The sequence below is a fragment of the Lynx rufus genome, unplaced genomic scaffold, assembly GCF_022079265.1.
Source record: "Lynx rufus isolate CCGP_SWC_20201006 ecotype Redwood Valley unplaced genomic scaffold, mLynRuf1.p SCAF_10, whole genome shotgun sequence".
Classification (NCBI taxonomy): domain Eukaryota; kingdom Metazoa; phylum Chordata; class Mammalia; order Carnivora; family Felidae; genus Lynx; species Lynx rufus.
The window spans coordinates 21,020,300-21,038,038 of NW_025814824.1; the positions used below are offsets into that span (position 1 = coordinate 21,020,300).

The following is a 17,739-nucleotide window of genomic DNA, read 5'->3' on the forward strand; positions in this document are numbered from 1 at the left end:
ATACTTTTTGGTCACAACTAAGTGACAGTACACAAAGAGTCAACATGATTTTGGCTACTCACATGAAAAAATGCATTACTTTGAACTGTCCAGACAGTTCGTGCTTTGCAAGACCACAGGGTGGGTGTGAGTTGGTGGAAAGTCTGGAATGCTGCTCCGGTTTTTCTGTTTTATACACGTAAACTTGCTTTGAAAGTGTCATTACTTTATTGATTGTATCTTAACTGCATGTAGCCAGAAAATAGTTGTGGGTCAATTGGAGACAAGAGCTAATTAGTGCTATACTTTGACTTTTATGGTCAGACACAGGAAGACACGTAGAGGGGAAGAGGAAGGAAATAAAAGTCACTTGGGGAGGAGAAAAAAATACTTTTTTCATTGAAATATTTTTTTATATATAAATATACATAATTTTAATTTTTTAGTATCTATTTATTTGAGAGAGAGACAGAGGCAGAAAACAAGCAGAGGAGGGGCAGAGAGAGGGAGACACAGAATCCGAAGCAGGCTCCAGGCTCTGAGCTGGCAGCACAGAGCCCGACACGGGGCTCGAACTCGTGAACTGCGAGATCATGACCTGAGCCGAAGTCGGATGCCTTCCTGACTGAGCCACCCAGGCGCCCCACATACACACTTTAAAAAAAGCATTTCAGGATCCTTTTTGCCAGCGAAGGGCAGCAGCATACACCGCCCCACATACTTTTTTAAAAGCTATTTTGTGCAGTCCTACTTGGAAAGATTATAGAAGCCTCTTCGGCTGTCATAGGATAGACCTGACAAGTGATTTATTTAGAGGCATTAATTAAAATGTAATCACTACAGAAGTTAGTCTGAGAATTTCTCAGCACTTGTTCTCCTCCAGCACTGTTAAGCAGGGTCTCCAGTGGAAGGGGGTTCCTGTTGAGGGACATGTTTAACTTCACGCCCTCCTGTCACCTCCCCCTCCTCCTCCCCACTCCTGGGAGGCAGCAAGGCCTGCCCAGAGCAGTTCCTGTAGCTGAGCTTGATGTGGCCTCTGCTGAGGTCAAGCACTCCCATTCCAGCCTCTCGAGGGCTTTCTCCATGTGTTGCCAGTGTGCTGGTAAAAATGACTTTAAACTCTTGTCAGCACAGTTACTGGTGCATGCATCACAGTCCCCCTCAGATAAACCTGTCACAACACAGAGGCGGCCGCTAGAGAAGAGTACAAGGGCAGGCCTCTAGCTTTCCATTCGAGCATCACTAAACGTGCACAGAGTGCCCAATTATTTCAGCATTATTGAGCAAGCCTACAGGAGGACCCAGGCCTTGCTACATTAGATTTTCTTTAGTAATTTGCTCAAGTACCGCTGAGGACACTTAAAGGGCTTAAAACGGTGGCTGCAACCAGTTTCCTTTTCTGGGTTGTTAATTCAGGTTTTCTCTTTCGAATTAACTCTTGCTGCATGCTGTGCAGCGGTTCTGGGAGAACTGTTTAACGCTAATTTTCTCAATTTTCAGCTTTTTTTTGGTTCACCATAACTGCTCTAACAGTTAGTCACGTATGTGTTTTGATTAGAAATGTATGATAGCAAGGCCTTATGTTTTGGAGAACAAAATATGAACATTTTGAAGAAATCTGACTTTCGGCTATTAAAAGTTACTTAGCTAATTTCAGTGAGAATTAAGTTCTTCACAGTGAAGTGCAAAACCCCCAAATCTAAGGGCATTTCTCCATTATACATCTCCCTCCCTCCCCTTCTAAAAAATAGGTATACAAAAGAGGAACCTTTCCTTCATGGGTGCTGGGTTTTCCATGATCTGTTTGCACCTCTTTTCTTTTGGCGGGGGGTGGGGGGACCTGGAGGTGGGGAACAAGTTCAATATCTGTGTCTCATTTCTCACAGCAGCAACAACTCCAGGCCCAGCATTTGTCACATGGACATGGTCTGCCGGTGCCTCTGACCCCACACCCTTCCGGCCTTCAGCCCCCTGCCATTCCTCCCATTGGGAGCAGCGCTGGCCTCCTGGCCCTCTCCAGTGCCCTGGGAGGCCAGTCCCACCTTCCAATTAAAGATGAGAAGAAGCACCATGACAATGATCACCAAAGAGGTGAGTGATTCCCTCGAGATGTCAATCTGCTGTTACCTGCCTGCCACTGAGGGTGGGTTCTGGATACCGTTGTGCATTCTGGCTCTGGATTTAACTTTACCAGTGACTGACTCGACAAAGGATTTCTGCCGGAAGGGAAATTAATGACTGCAAGCAGTCTTTTTCCAAATGATACCCTAGCGGTTAGCAAGAGTTAATGCAGTCCCCAAAGGCAAGGGCTCCTGTTTCCTGGTTACTGCCTTTGACCCCGTGCTACCTCCTATGTTCCCCAAGTCTAGATCAGTAATGAAGTCCCACAGTGCTCCATGTTTGAAATAGTGAGTGGCATTAATAGCTCATTTTGACCTCCTCTGTTTTGGGAAAAGACTTACTGGTAGAAACTACTTGATAATTTAACAGAGCCAATTACTACTTATAAATCAGATCAGCCTATCTGGTGCGATAAAAATCTTGCAGGTGAGAAAACAATTTTAGTAGTCTTAGTACTTGAGAAAGTGCAGCCCAAATTAAATCTGTTGATTTAACTACCTCTCTCACACAGGCTGTCTGGAAGCAAGAAATGAACTCATCTCTTCCTAGAAGAACAGCACAATTATTTATGCAAATAATTGATTTAAAGGACAGTTGTGCTCCTTCTAGATTGGTTTCTTCCCTCCGTTAAAGTATATGAGATATTTTGATGTGACCGTCTGTTTGTATGGTGCTTACCGATAATTTTTATTAGTCAGTGGCAGAAAAGCAAACGAGGAGATTTCTCCCAGCATTCCTTTGTGGGAATTTAGTTAGCACAAGGGTGGTTCATTCGTTAGAAGGGTGTGGTTGTAATTAAAACTTCATATCTACTCCTCTTTCAGTGTCATTACCATGAATTACAATCTTGGGTAAATGATTTTTATCACCTAAACATAAATTTCCCATCTCTGATGTTGGAAACACTGTAATATTGTCATCCAGTTACCTAAATGCTGTGATGCAGAGCTGAAGCGTGACTATAAACATCTTTGTAAGTGGGCAAGTCAATAAGGAGTATAAATAATCTGAGTATCCAGCTTTGGCCTCTGAAATTGTGTCAAAGGTAGATTGGCACTTTGCGTGTGGATCTGGTCGAATGGCATTAATAATGAACTTGAATGCAAAGTTGCCATCTGTGCCATTTATTATTTAGCAGAGATCAAGTTTGATAAATGGATGATCTTATGTAAACTAACTGGTACTTTTCTTTTCCCTTCTTCCCTTCCCACCTGTGTTGCTGCCGTTTTGCCTGTAGACAGAGACTCCATCAAGGTAGGACTCAAACCCACAGATTAAGGAATGGCTTACTAGGTCTCTAAATGAGTTGAATAAATCTAGAAATGGAGTCTTCGAAATGTACAGAATGATGTGGTGGGCTTTACCAAATAGTGGTCAGCTGCATTTTTTGACTGTTTTCAGTTGTGTGTGGGAGGTTTTTGAAAATCTCAGTCTTACTTTTCTGTCACAATCTGATTTATAGACCAAGATTGTCCTACAGAAGATCTGGCTTGCAGTGCTCATTTTATTACGTCTTGCTGTGGGACAAAGAATACTTCTTTTCACTTAGGCTTTGGCTGTAAGATAAATAATAATGAAGAGTAAATAAATTGATTGATAAAAATGTACCTTAGTCTCATTTTAGAAAACAATTCCATCCTACAAAACTCCTTAACAAAACATTTGTTTTAAAGCGTTTTTCTTCGGGGAGCCTGAAGTAGCTCAGTCGGTTAAGCGTCCAATTCTTAATTTTGGCTCCTGTCACCATCCCAGGGTTGTGGGATCGAGCCCTGTTTGGACTCTGCTCTGAGCGTGGAGCCTGCTTGGGATTCTCTCTCTCTCCCTCTTTCTCTTTCTCTCTCAAAATAAATAAATAAACTTAAAAAATTTTGTTTAGATCTAAAAGGTATGACCCCATTGAATAACATCTTGTTTCCTGGTATAATAAGGTATTCTCCTTAAGTTTTGCATCTCTCTTATCTGCCTCTATATCTCTTTATAGACAAGTTGTAGGGAAAGAGGAAAAGTATTGGGGGCCTAATAATTTGGATGTGGTTGTGTAACCCCAGAATGGGATGTACTCAGGATGCCTGAATTTATATAGTAAGCAAACAAGAAAAACAGGCCACCACGGCAGGACATGAGGAAAATATGAAAATTGTTCGATCACTTTTGAGCCAGCCACGGTGTAAATATGCCCGTGTGTTACGCATAATTATATATGTAATATGTATTGTATTTTGTACAGATTAGAAGGAAAGCATAGTTCTCAAGCATCGGCCAATGCACAGATGCTGTCAGTTCTTTTCCTTATATTTTGCAGCAGTTGATTGTTGTGGATTATAAGCAGTTCTGTCTCTTGTAGTTTTTAATGAAGTTATGTTTATGAAGACTAAAATCTTCCCCTGAAACCACATGTGCTGTCCCTTTGAACACCTCTTGACTCCTTGTCCTTTTTTCCAAAACCCTTACATAATGGAAAATAAAAATTAAGTGTATCTATTTTACCCTTCAAGAGTCTTTGTAATTTGAAAGGGCATCTGTACACCCATAGAAATGTCAACATTTACAATTGAAACTGCACACACTGAATTATTTACTTACGCTTTTACAGTTGTGTATTTTGTTGTAGAATATGCATATCAGTATGTAGATTTTTTAAAAGAGCAGTTTTAATCTGAGTGTGGTAAGTGTTCCACACACGTGTACTTAGAAGTAGTGAGTAAATGCATCCACCAGCATTAGCTGATAGCAGCCCTTGGAAAGCCTGTCTAGTTATTCTGAGGCCAGGCATATAAACACTCCCGCCTTCTTATGATAAATACATACCTTCAGGCAGGCCAGTGAACTAAACAAAAGCTCCTGTCCTGCCCCACTCTCAGAAGACTATGAAAATATTTATACTCCAGTGCACACTTTTGCGTCAATTACATTTTATATTCCCTTGTGCCAGAGTAGGGTGTATTTTGAAATCATCTATAATCATTCAGGATGAGTCTGGGAGTGAGTGTCTATATAGCCAGCAGCCAGGGGGAAAACAAAAAGCAAATAGAAGTGGATGATTTTCCTTGATTTATTATGGAATGGTAGCTATAAATAGATGTTTCTTGTCGGTTACCGTTCTCAAATTGGAAGTTGTGTCAGCTTTGGGGTTGTGCTGTGGCTTTGCAAGGTGAAACAAGTTTGCTGTTTTTCGGCAATGTGTTCTGTGATGCTCAGGGAAAGTTAGTTGCTTGTTCCATTGATCGTCCTCATCCTCCCTTAAGTGGCTCCTGGTTAAGAGGGGCTTTTTATGATTGTCTGCTGTGTGACTCGAGATGGTTTTTTATCAGCCGGAGCGTGCCAGTTGCCTGCAGCTGGAGTCAGGCTTGTATGAAATAATTTATTCATGCAGGATAATGCTCCTTAACATTTAACAGGTAATGAACGTGACATAAATTTCCTTCTTGCTTTTAATTTTTCCCTTTCCTCTTCTAATGTGCAAACAGGCAGCTCTGGTGCTCTAAATAATAAGTAATTTTTGGCCATCTGTCAAAAGGAAATTTCAATACAAATTTAAATTAATGGTGCCTGAAATTTTTTATAGCTCCTCTAAAAGCCTCTAATGTGCAGAAAATTCTGAATCTGCTGGTAGTAATTAGTGTTGCATGTAATGAGGATGTGGGCAATGTTATACAGCCCCAGTGTAACATTTTGATATGGTAGCAAAATTTTGATTTATACAAGGTTGTGGATGGGTTTAATTGTGAGAGACACTTTAAAATGTTTTCTTGACGTTACAGATTATTAAACAGGGCAGATTTCAGAATAGCTCATAAAATGTAATTTAAACTTACTGTAAAGATTCAGATAATTAAGGTGCCTTACCTTTTTAGATGTCGAGTAAAATGAGAAAAATTCACTTGTGAAAGTGTTGGGCCTTTTTCTTCCTTTTCCTTTCTCTTCCTGGAGGTTCTGTGGCCACTAAACCTATGCTATTGGCTTTATTGATCTTGTTTTCCTATAGCTCCAGTAGCCAAGTTCATTCCTAAGCCTTTTATTTACAGATCTGTATCTGAAGTTTTTCAACAAGGGTGGAGTAGGTAAATATGGACCTAAACGAGAAAGCACTGTAGAAGCCCAAGAATCGGTCTATTTGGTGACAAGAAACCAGAATGGGGTGTATTGTAGGGCTGTTGATGCGAGGGTCCAGGGCACCTGCTTTTCATTTGGCTCTCTGTAACTCCATATGCCCAAGCCTGGTCCCAGAAACACAGACCGTGATCCACTCTTATCCTTAGGGGTAGGTTGGAAGGCCCAAATTTAGCTCTCCAAGAAGCTCCCGCAGTGGGGCTCCCACTTCTCTCTCCTGACCGGGGGCTTTCTCACCATCTTCCGGCACATACGGTACCATTTCTCTCATGCCTTGAAGCATCATAAGCGAAACCAAGGGAACATTCTCTAGTGTGGTGGAACCTCGCACTGCCCGTGCCTCCTGAGGGTAAAGGGGTAAAAGTTGGTTGGCTCCAAAGTGGCATTCCCGTATCCTGCCAGGAGCTGCCCATTTGCTGGTGGCACCAGTTCATGAAGAGAAATCATTAGGCTCCTCACATCACTCTCCCATTTTTATCTGAGCGGCTGATGGTGAGGATGATGAATCAGAGGTATGAAGGCCAAGTTACCCAAAACTTGGTAGGAATTTGAGGTTGAGCAATTAGTCTTATTACTCCCAAATGTCCATACAACTCTGCTACCGTCTCGCAAATGACAGATCCCCAAATCAAGACCAGCTTAAATAGAAATAGAAAAATAGCGAAATTCACTCTCACCAACTATTGGTAAACTCCATGGCCCCTCTCAAATTGGTATTGTGCAAACTTTGTGATTTCATTAGTCCTTTTAATATATATTATGTATCCCAAATGCAGTAACCTCCTCGAGTCAGACCTGTGAAGGATTTGCCATGTTTTTTGGTAAAATATAGCACAAGTACATTTGTTTCCTCCAAAGGTGGTGGTGGTTTTATCTTACTGTTTTCATTGGATTGTTTTCCCCAAAATGCCATGCTCATCTTGAGAGTATGATCATCTTTAGTGACTTGTACACTGCCAGATTAATCTCCAGAAACAGCATACCATCTTAAAATGCCGTGTTTATGTTTCCACACAGTCCGCCAATATGGCACTTACAATTTTTGTAAGTCTTGCTAGCATAAGTATGGGTGGTGCACTTTATTTTTCTAAACTTACATGTAGTTATTTTTCAACCAAAATGCTTTTCTGTGAGCGCATATACTGTGTTTTCCCTCCATTTCCTACGTGAATTCTTTTTGTTTGTTTGTTTCACGGTTTTCAGAATGATCTGCTCATTAGTCGTATCTAAGGCAATGCTTGTGTATTCTGCCTCTGCTATATTTTGGTGTTTATTCTATGTAGATGATTAAAACATCATACGTTGCTTTTCTTCTTGCTTCCAATTCTTTCCTGTTGGCAGTAAAGGTTTGTCAATGGAGAATTAGACTAAGACTGTTTTTATACAAAAATTGAAGTGTATGATTCAGGCCAAGAAAGCACTTTTACCTCATTAGTTGGGTGTTACAGGTGAAAGTGGGCTTTTAGCTTGAATTAACAGAATGATTACTTCTGTTTGCCACTTTACTTGGTACACCAAGACTTAATGGTTAAGGTTCTGTTCCAGGATCTTGTGTGACCTGTATGATTTGATGATGGGTTTTTTTCCTGTCTCAAAGGAGTATCAGTCTGAAAAAAGTGTGCCTTTTATACTTTTAACCCTTGGGGCGCCTGGGTGGCGCAGTCGGTTAAGCGTCCGACTTCAGCCAGGTCATGATGTCGCGGTCCATGAGTTCGAGCCCCGCGTCAGGCTCTGGGCTGATGGCTCAGAGCCTGGAGCCTGTTTCCGATTCTGTGTCTCCCTCTCTCTCTGCCCCTCCCCTGTTCATGCTCTGTCTCTCTCTGTCCCAAAAATAAATAAACGTTGAAAAAAAAAATTTATACTTTTAACCCTTTGGCATGTCTCGTGTGGGGGAAAGTGGAGAAGAAGCCACTTGAGAAAGAAGAAAGGGGGACCAGTGCGAGAGGGGATAACCCAATGGCCCAGTCAGTTTTGTTTTTAACGCCGCCCCCCCTCCCCGCCCCTATGCACCTGTTTAAGATGGGAATGTTTGGCATTTTACCGTGTGGGAGAAAGCTTGATGGGATTGATTCCCATCTTTCATTACTGTAGACTTTAGAAGGACATGTTATAGAAAGACAAAGGCATAAAGTGATAGGAGACTAGATTAAAAAGAGGAGTGGATGAAATCTATAAAACACTAGCGAGACGGTATAAACAAAACACCAGCCCTAAACCAAACTCTACTGGAGCTTGCATTGTCTTCTCTTTTCCTCTCAGGCATCAGTACTCTGAGAAAAGGATGTATCTAAATAAGGGCTGTAACTCGGACACTGCAGCTTATCCGCTCTAACCTAGGGAAAAATACGGTGGATTCTTACCCAGTCCCACTGCTACACGTGCAGCTCAGTTTAGATTTCAGCGGCAAAGGTGGGAGGCTGGCATATGCTCGTCTTTCAGACGTGAGGAGGTGCTAAGGCCTTGTCCAAGGTCACATAGGCAGTGCCATCCTCAAAAAAGAAGCTTTTGGGGTGACTCTGCCTTTTTTTTTGCTAGTAAAAATTTGAAAAACTTAGAAATAGAGATAATAGTGCAAAGATCCTCCATATACTTAACATGGAGGTATAAGAGCTGTCAATTTACAGCCACATTTTAATCTATTCCTCCTTTGCTGAAGTATGTTAAAGCAAATCCCAGATAGCATGCCTTCGCCTTTATGTACTTCAGCGTGTAAAGTGAACACATGTCTTTAAATAATGGACATGTTTTTGGTAACCGTAATGCCTTTAATCACTTGGTAAAAATAATTATTTGATAGCTTCTAATATCCAGCCTACAAGCAAACTTCTTTGATGATTTCCAATAATTTATTTGCTTGAAATGGGGTCCAAATAGGATCAATTTCATTTTGTTGTAATACCCTCAGGTTTGTTTTAATCTAGGTGTTTCCTTCACTTTTAAAATTTTCCCTCTGCCACTGACTGGTTGATGAACCTGGCCTGGGCTTCCTGTAGAATGGTCCATATTCTAAATGTCTCTTTGTGCTTCCTGGTGGTGGCAAGAATACTTTGTGCTGAATCGTACTGGGAAATGTCTTTTTCTTACCATGGGAGAATGGGTAGAAGAATGACCCCTTGGTTTGCGTGTACGTGTTGGCGATGACCAATCTAATGAGGTTTATTAATACACAAAGGTGTATTACAAATGATGCTGATCGTTGATAAATGGAATTCTCTTTGTGTCCTTTAACCTTCACACACACACTGTGATGTATTTGAAATCCAACTCCACTTTCCCAACGTAAATATGACTCAAGATGGGCTTTCAAAAATAGGTTTTTAAGTAGGATTTTTAAAATATGTTAAGTACATCTGTTTCCTTGTGCATGGTGTCCTAGATGCCCTGTGCTCCAACAGAATAAAGTTCTCTCCCACTAAATTTTTAGCTCCTTGAGGGCAAAAATCTTAATCTTCTTTGTGGAACTGTATAGGATGACACATCAAGGATTAGTTAGGAAGGGAATTGTAATAGAGTTAGGAAAATCCTGACCCTGCTAGGAATCCTCTCTCCCTCTAGGTTAAGCTGTGTCACAGTGGCAGGTCCCTGGATCGCAAAGCTATTCTGCTAGGTATTTTTTTTCAAGCATTTGGAATGTAGATGTTTTCTTAGGTAATTTAATTCTGCCCTACAAGTGAACTTTACAATAAAAATCTTATACCATAGGGTATGTTTCATTAATAAAGTTGGTCACACCATTAGCCAAATAAATACAAGTGGCAGTTTTATTTCATTTTGGGAGTGGGGTGCCTAGGGGATAGTTTAGTGTTTTAAAGTAGGCTTCTCAAGCATTTAATGTTTAACTCTTCAGTTTTCCAAAATAAGATGGTAATTTGTAATGAAATGTTTGAGTATCATTGTTGCTTTTCTGTTCTTTGTAGAAGTATTTGTTTCTAATGTGCATTTTACTATGTAGAGTTACCTTATCGAGGGACAACTGGGAACTTTTGTTCTGTGGGTTTATGATGCAGTAATTTGTTCAGTATTAATTGATACCTGCCTCCAGGCGTGTAAGCTGTGTGAAATGTAACAGGTGCCCTAATTCCAGAAAATATGTTGTAATTGTTTGTTTGTCGAACGGATGAATAAATATCTTTAGGGCATAGCTGGTCCTCAGGTGGCAGGCACAAATGGATTAATGATGTGACTGGGGGAGAGGTGCCGCTCCTTTGCTGTGCCCTCCTCCCCTGATCACCCAGGCAGAAGGAATAATTACGGGGGGGGGGGTTCTTCCCCAGCTGATTTTTGGCAAGGGTGGTTTCTTTATCTCCGTGAACCATCCCTCTTCATTATTAGACATTTTCATCCTGATGTTTAACGTGTCTAATTTGCTTACTTAGAATGCATTTCATCTCTTGAAAAGTTAATATCTAACATTTCAGTTTTGTGGAAGGGCCTGAGATTAATTTTACTGGCCCTTGAATTTCAAAAGTGTTTGTTTCTTCAAATGTAGATAGTTCTTGCAAAAAAAGTATTCCAAAGAATTGTTCACCATCTTTTTTGTGTTTTACAGTAACACCCATAACCTACTCTGGCAAAATTACAAAACCACTCAGGGTGGCTGTGCATTCTTTTTTTGCACATCATTTTTGCTGGAAATCATTGTATTTACTTGTATCCAACTCCCGTATTTTACCCTGTGGCGGTTTAAAGTAATTCATGTGTGTCTGGAGTTCAAGACTCCCTACGCCTGAGGGCCATCACTACTAAGGGTTGTAATGTCAGGTGTAGGGAGGAGTCTTATCTAATTATGGCCATGCCAGCCACGTTGGGGCAGGATTGAACACCATTCTGGTGTCGTGACAGAGGAGTAGAAAGGAAGGGTGCTGAGGGCTGAGAAGCGCTTTCTGCAAGAATTTTAGATTCCTTTAAATAAGCTTGTCATTAAATGACAGTGATAAAATCATATTTTGAGACTCAATAAATGCTGCTTAGATCTGCCAGATCGGAAGTTTAAATGTTAGCGTTGAACTGCTTCGTTGTTTTCCTTTGAATCTAAAAAGTGAACAAAAGTACCGTTACTTTAGCTTTATCAGATGCATTACTCGGAACCAATCCAGTTGTTTCTGTATGCTTTAGAAAGCATGTCCGGCTTCCAGCACTAGTCCCGTAAGTTAGTTAGATTCCTGTTTCTTTGCGATGGCTGAAGGTGGTGGATAAACACGGTCCCCCCCACCCCCGGGTCCAGTGCCTCCCGTAGTCGTGCAGCTTCAGCAGCAGGCTGCAAACAACAGCATGCCCCTGCACGAAACCCACCCCTGCGTCATCTACCTCTCTTCCCTCGCTGTTTAATATTCCATCCCCTCCTCAACCTCTGAATGTTCAAGAAAAGCTTACACTTTCCTTTCCTTCACACCCCTCGCCCCCGTACTGAATTGCAGTGAGGTGGAAGTTAAAATGTCTTAAGCATTATTGTTGTAAGTGAGCTTTCTTAAGACGGTGATAGGGTCGAGCGAGGGGAATTCTTTTTCATGGAAATGGACTCATTATTTAATTGTATCACACCCTAAGGATTCTTGAATTTGTCTTTCAAAATTGGTGCTTTCCAAGTTGCTGAGTATTCAGATTTTTAAGGGGAAGAGGAGAGGGGAGGGGGAAGGTAAACAGGTTTAGCGATGCCACCCAATGAGAGAAGCTAGTAGGCAATGTAATGACGCCTCGTTTTGATTTACTCTTTCCTATGGTCATTTTAATTCTAGAAATTTTTGAGTAGTCTCTTCATTTATCTTTCTTTAAACTTCTGTTTTCTTGAGCGACATTTGGCCTTTTGAACAACAAAATAAAATTGGAAATGCTAATGTTTTGAGCCAACTAAAGGCGGAAAATAAAAATGTCACCATGGTAACAAAGCTGCTTTCTAGATGGTTTCCTAAGATATGCCTGAACTAGAAGCAGATGTCTGATTTGAGAATCTTGCCTCCTTCAATGTAAACAAATAACTTCTGGGCAGGTGTTGGAAATAATATGGAAATCCTATTAAGGGGCCCTGGGTTCCTGTCAGTCAGGAAGCCCGTGCCACAAAAGGGCTGGTTGTCACATAAAGGAGCAGAGTAAATTCTCATTAGGCTTGAGCTTTTCCCAGGAAATGATTGTCTCGGTGTGTTCTTTCTCCTGTGAATCTGAATGTAAGCTGTTGCTTCTATTGATCTATTCACTGGCTTTATTTTTCTCCTCTTCATTCCAGATCCTCCCTCGCCCAGCCAGCCTGTATTCTCCCCCTCACCCACCCCTTCCCTTTAGATTAACACTTGATCTGTGCTACTGCTCTGAGAGTTGTGACATTTGTGATTTTAACCTCCCGCCCTGGGGTGGGGTGTGGGGGGAGGGGATGTCAGTCTCCATCCCGGGCCCGTTGGACAAAGAACCGGGCTGAGGGCTGATTAGGCCGCCGCCGGCGGCTGTTTGGAGCCAGCACAGTGAGCCATGGCCAGCCCTGAATGCTGTGCTGTGTACGTTTACTTGGAGTCATATTTGTGTTAATTAAGCAGAAACTAAAAGCGTGAAGAGACAGCACTTCGTGAACTTTTTAAAACCTACCTAGTTGTTTCGGTAAGCCTCTAAAACTGCCTGAAAACGGTAGCCACTGGCCACGTGAAGCATTACAAATTTACATTTGTTGAAATGAAATAAAATTTTAAAAACTAGCTTCGTGGCAGCAGCTAGCCACACTTTCATGTGCTCAGTAGCGGATGTGGCTGCCGTGACTGCCTTCCCAGTGCAGGTGTGGAACGGTCCCATCACTGCAGAAAGTTCTCTCCCCTGGGAAGAGACTTTGGCCTGACAAGGCTTGCTGGTCCTGCTGGTTAAAACCAACTGTGATATTCAGCAGCAAAGGTCTTTCCCGAGCATAGGAAGTCAGGGGCATATGCACGTTTTGGTTTTTGTAGTAGCTTCTGTGCTGCTCAGAAATCCTTGGTGTGGTCGGCGGCGCTACTAATAGAGGGATTTTTAAATGGTTGTAGGTCTTTTTTTCCCTAGTGCAACTGGTTGAGCAGTTTAACGTGGATCTTCCCAAAATGGACCCCCAGGAGATACATTTTAATGCTTCTAGATAGAAAGTTGGGGCAGTTTGGTGGTGGTGGTGGGAGGGTTTGAAGGCCGTGCATAACGATGCCTCTTCATAATGCTCAGAAGGTTAAATGTGGATAAGCACAAAACAAGGCTTCAGAAAAGCCACACTATTATTATGCAGCATTTCTCGGACTATAGTCCCCGAGACGCACTTCATAAAGCCAATAAAGCTCGCACTGGTGGTCTCCCGTTGCCCTAGCAACGGACCATGGGGCACAGTGTATGTGAAATGCATGAACATCTGTGAATTAATCTTTTTTAGTTTGTTCTTTTCTTGGCACTGATTGGGCCACTCTGGCTTGTGCCTGTGACACTGTGTGTGGAGGGGTAATCTGGAGCGGTCCCCAGGGTCTTGCCCTAAAGTGGATGGTGGGATGGCCAGCGAAGGGAGATTGATCCTGCCAGTGCATTCAGCAGCAGAGGGATTTGGCCTGACAGCACTCTCGGTGGGATGTTATTAGCTTACTTTCTGGTGCATGGGGAAATGAATAAAAAATTTTCTAGTAAATCTGGGCATTATTGGGTTTATTGGGCTGCCCTGAAAAAATAATCTTTGGAGAAAATTGAAATAATCGCTTGTGTTTATACCACAGTGATCAGGACTTGACCGGCCTCTGAGTTACCCCACACCCTTGCCCTAGCCTCAGGCCGAGCCTCTGCCCGGGGATTATAACCAAACCATATTGGGCTAGTCAGAGGGAGGCTCCCGAATTGGGTGCTTAGGCTGGAATCTGTTTTCATAATAAAATCTGGTAGTCACCTAGTCTGCCCCTATTTAGGAAATTTTAAACTGAGCTGGTGACATTTTTGCCCTTGGGAAAATCGAGCAAACTATGACTAATAGAGAATTAGAGAGTGGGGCGTCCAGCAATAATCCTTTGGTTAGATAAGTTACACCCCCAATCCTAACAGGATTGTCTTCAGTTCTTCCCATTTTCAAACTGGCGCCCTCCTTCCAGATTGTAGCACGTTCCGCAGACTCTGTGCTCAGTTCCTCCTGTCAGTGCCAGATGCTCACTTGTGAACTGTTTGGCTCACCCTTGTCGTTTTCAATTCCCTTCTTCTCTTCCTTTTTTCCTTCTCCCTCATTTTGGTCTCCCTCCATTCTTCTTTGTGGCTCCACCTGTTTCCTTCCTGGGGAGGAATGAAAGAATACTACATATGAAAGGTGTCCCAGGTTGGATGTAGTCTGTGCTTAGTATGTAGGGTGAGGAATTGCTTTAATAAGTGTGTTAAGATAAAAGTCCATGGTGGGGCGCCTGGGTGGCTCCAGTCGATTAAGCGTCCGACTTTGGCCCAGGTCATGATCTCGCGGTTCGTGGGTTCGAGCCCCGTGTCGGGCTCTGTGCCGACAGCTCGGAGCCTGGAGCCTGCTTTGGATTCTGTGTCTCCCTCTCTCTCTCTGCCCCTCCCTAGCTCATGCTCCCACTGTCTCTGTCAAAAATAAATAAATAAACTTAAAAAAAAAAAAAAGATAAAAGTCCATGGTACCTGCTAGTCCATATGATTTGCTTGATTGTCATTCATATTGAGGGTCATCTAAGTAGAAAGAACTGTCATTGGGTATGTTTGCCTTTGGATATTAAAAACGCACAGCTGAACTTCTGTAGCTGGACAGTTTCCCTGATTTTCTTTTGACAGCTTACCCCAAATTATTATCTTAATGGTTCCTGACTTTGAAACCTGTGTTGGTGTTGGTGTTGATAGATGAGCTTGAAAATTGAGCAATGCGGTCAAAATAAAATATTGAAAGTTTGTTGGTAGGTATCGATTTGGCAGCTGGAGGGCAAATAGACTTGCGTTGTGCCTTTGGGGGTGTGTGGTGGAGATTAGATACAATCCCTTCCCCTCCAGTTGTTTTCCTATTGAAGTATGGGACTGAGATATGCTGCCTTCTGAGTAGAATAAAATATATTACTGGACAGTTCCCCTTCGTTTCTCTGAGCTTCCGGTTGGTCCTGAATTCTTTTAAAATGTGCATATAAAACTAGTTTACAATGATTGGAGGACAGCTTTTGAAGGCATTCTTCCCAGGAAGCTGCCAGGGCTGATGTGCAAACACATGCAAACCTGGAACCTTCCCGCAGACACTGACAGCATTGCCAGTGGCAATATTCTGTAGACTCCCAGCCTTGATGATGGTGCCTTTTTATTGGTATTTCGATAGTTTTGTAGGAATCAGCAAAGCAATTGGACTGTAGGGCTAAAACATTATATCGTTAGACTCGTGGTGTTTGAGCCCCCTCAACTTGCTTTTCAGGTGGTTTCTCTGATTAAAAAAAAAAAAAAAAAAAAAGTTGCTGCTCCCAGTAAATAGCTCCATTTCAGGTCAGGTGAAATGGTCTTCTTTCAGGAATCTTTTAAAGTTACCAACTTTCTAGTTGATATGTGGAAGCCAGCCTCAGGAATACAACAGTTATGGGGGTTATTAAAGATCTTTAGAAGGAAGTAGAATTCTCAAGTTGTTTTTCATATTCCGGACTAGTATTTATTTTTTGAAAGCACAATTGTTTATGCCGAGAACTAAAAATTCTTAGACACTTCTGGTAAGAAGTGAGAATCCCACAGTAGAGTAATAAATGGCAGTGAGTCCACTGGCTGTTGGGAGCAGAAGACACGAGTTTGAATCTCTTGTTCCCTTCACCTGTGTTTAACCAAGTGTGTTAAAAGCAGTAATTTTATAACCTGGGTATTTGAAGGCTGGAAAAGGAAAGCAAATACAAATAATCTAGAAGGGAAAAGGCCTCCTTACTGTATGGACTAGCCCAGCAAACAACATAATCCTTGAATTTTTAACTCTTCAGCTTTTTGTGTTTTTAAAGCGTTTATAGAAATAATATCAGTACTTTCCTTCCACTTGTGGATTGTGTCTGGATCTGTAAAAATCCAAAGGTTTTTAAGGGAAAAAAATTCTCGCATGGTTTTTCGGTGCATTGCAGTGAAGTGTTTGGTGGTAGAAGTGATCTCTTCAAAAGATGGGGTTCCCCAGACTACATGCCAACTTCCTGTTGGGCCTGCCCCGAATATTTGTCGGGCCTGGGAAAGGGTGCAAATGTCTAATACGTGTCTAAATATTTAACAGCTATAAATCCAGTTAATAAATACACCTTCATGATTATGTGAAAGGCCAGCATTGAATTTAAAGTTCTCAGGCCCCCTGGAGTTCAATGCTGGAACCACATGGGCCCCTCACATGTGCTTTTCTAGTAGACACCCCAGCTGTCACTTCAAAACGTTGCACCTCAGTGGCTGCCCTCAGGTCCAGGTCTGCTCAGACCGACAATTTAGTCTACCCTTGAGGGGCTCCAAGAAGAAGACTTTGGTAAACCCTGTATGAGGGTCAGGAATTTCGGGGTCCTAGTGCCCAGCTCAGGGCCCATGCCGGGGGAGGGGGGAGGAGGTCAGAGAGTGGGGGAGCGGGGGGGGGGGGGGGTTGTCCCTTTGGTCCTGAGGGAGGTGTTCAGCTGGATTAGGGCCCAGACCCCAAGTCAGGGTTCCCTCTTGCCGGGCTGTTTGGTTTTTGTGTGATTTTATAAGCCATACATTTAAGACAAAAGAAAGGAAAAGTGGGGATTTGGAACAGTTACATCTCAGAGTCATTCTTTGTTAAATAAACGTCAACATTTTTATCAAAATTAGTCCAGGGCATTGATGTTCTAAAATGCAGTCTTTAGGAACAGATACTTTTAAACTATGCTTTGCAGCTTGTTAATACACTTCTAATTATGCTTTTAAAATACTCCATTAGAAACCATAAATGCATGTTGTACCTTTCGGCAGTGGTTCTGAAAGGCAGGGGGAAACTTCTAAAGTTGAACAAGGTCAAAGATAGATGGTCGGTCCTGGGTTGCCCTGAATGGCTGAGTTAAGTGGCTTTCTGCTCAGCTCTACCCCCAGGCTGGGTCCTAGTGAAGCTTAGGCCTCCAGTGACAATGCCAGGCAAGGTTAGACCCAAAAGGATTAGTTGTAAAGACTTGGCTTTCTTAGACTAGAGATTATCACTGGGAACTCACTCGGGTCATGATTTCTGTTTTCATCCGCTTTTGTTCCTTTATGTGCCTCTGCATCGGACAGCTGGAGGCGCCGCGGAAATATTTGAAGAGCCCTGTTTAGTAGTTTACGTGGAAAGTCATTGAATAATTCACATAACAAATGATTAGACAAGCACTTGTCCATCTAACTGAATTATTCTACATGTTTGCCGAAGCAGCAAAGGAGGAGCTCAGTCTCCTCCTCCAGAGGGTACACAGTGGCCATATTGACCCATCTGGTTATTGGGTTTCAGCCTTTTGTTGACATTGTTGTAAATGAAAGCGGCCCGGAAGAGCTTTGGAGCAGCTGGGCTGGATAATTGTGAAGGATTCATGCTTGTTGCTGTTACCCCCAGTGTTTGCAGTGGGTTGTTTGCTTTGACTTTTGTTG

The 17,739-nt window shown here is 42.3% G+C and overlaps 1 protein-coding gene across 8 annotated transcripts in view; it reads left to right on the forward strand.

Moving 5' to 3' along the window:
• Window positions 1-17,739, forward strand: part of TLE4 (TLE family member 4, transcriptional corepressor) — a 141,763-nt gene that overhangs the window by 68,090 nt on the left and 55,934 nt on the right. For 5 of the 8 annotated variants that reach the window (XM_047102527.1, XM_047102562.1, XM_047102545.1 and 2 more), the window contains 2 exons: window positions 1,866-2,070; window positions 3,338-3,354. In XM_047102527.1, the coding sequence (XP_046958483.1) occupies window positions 1,866-2,070; window positions 3,338-3,354 (222 nt within the window). The remainder of the gene's footprint in view (window positions 1-1,865; window positions 2,071-3,337; window positions 3,355-17,739) is intronic. The other 3 variants (XM_047102537.1, XM_047102571.1, XM_047102553.1) reach the window with 1 other exon arrangement.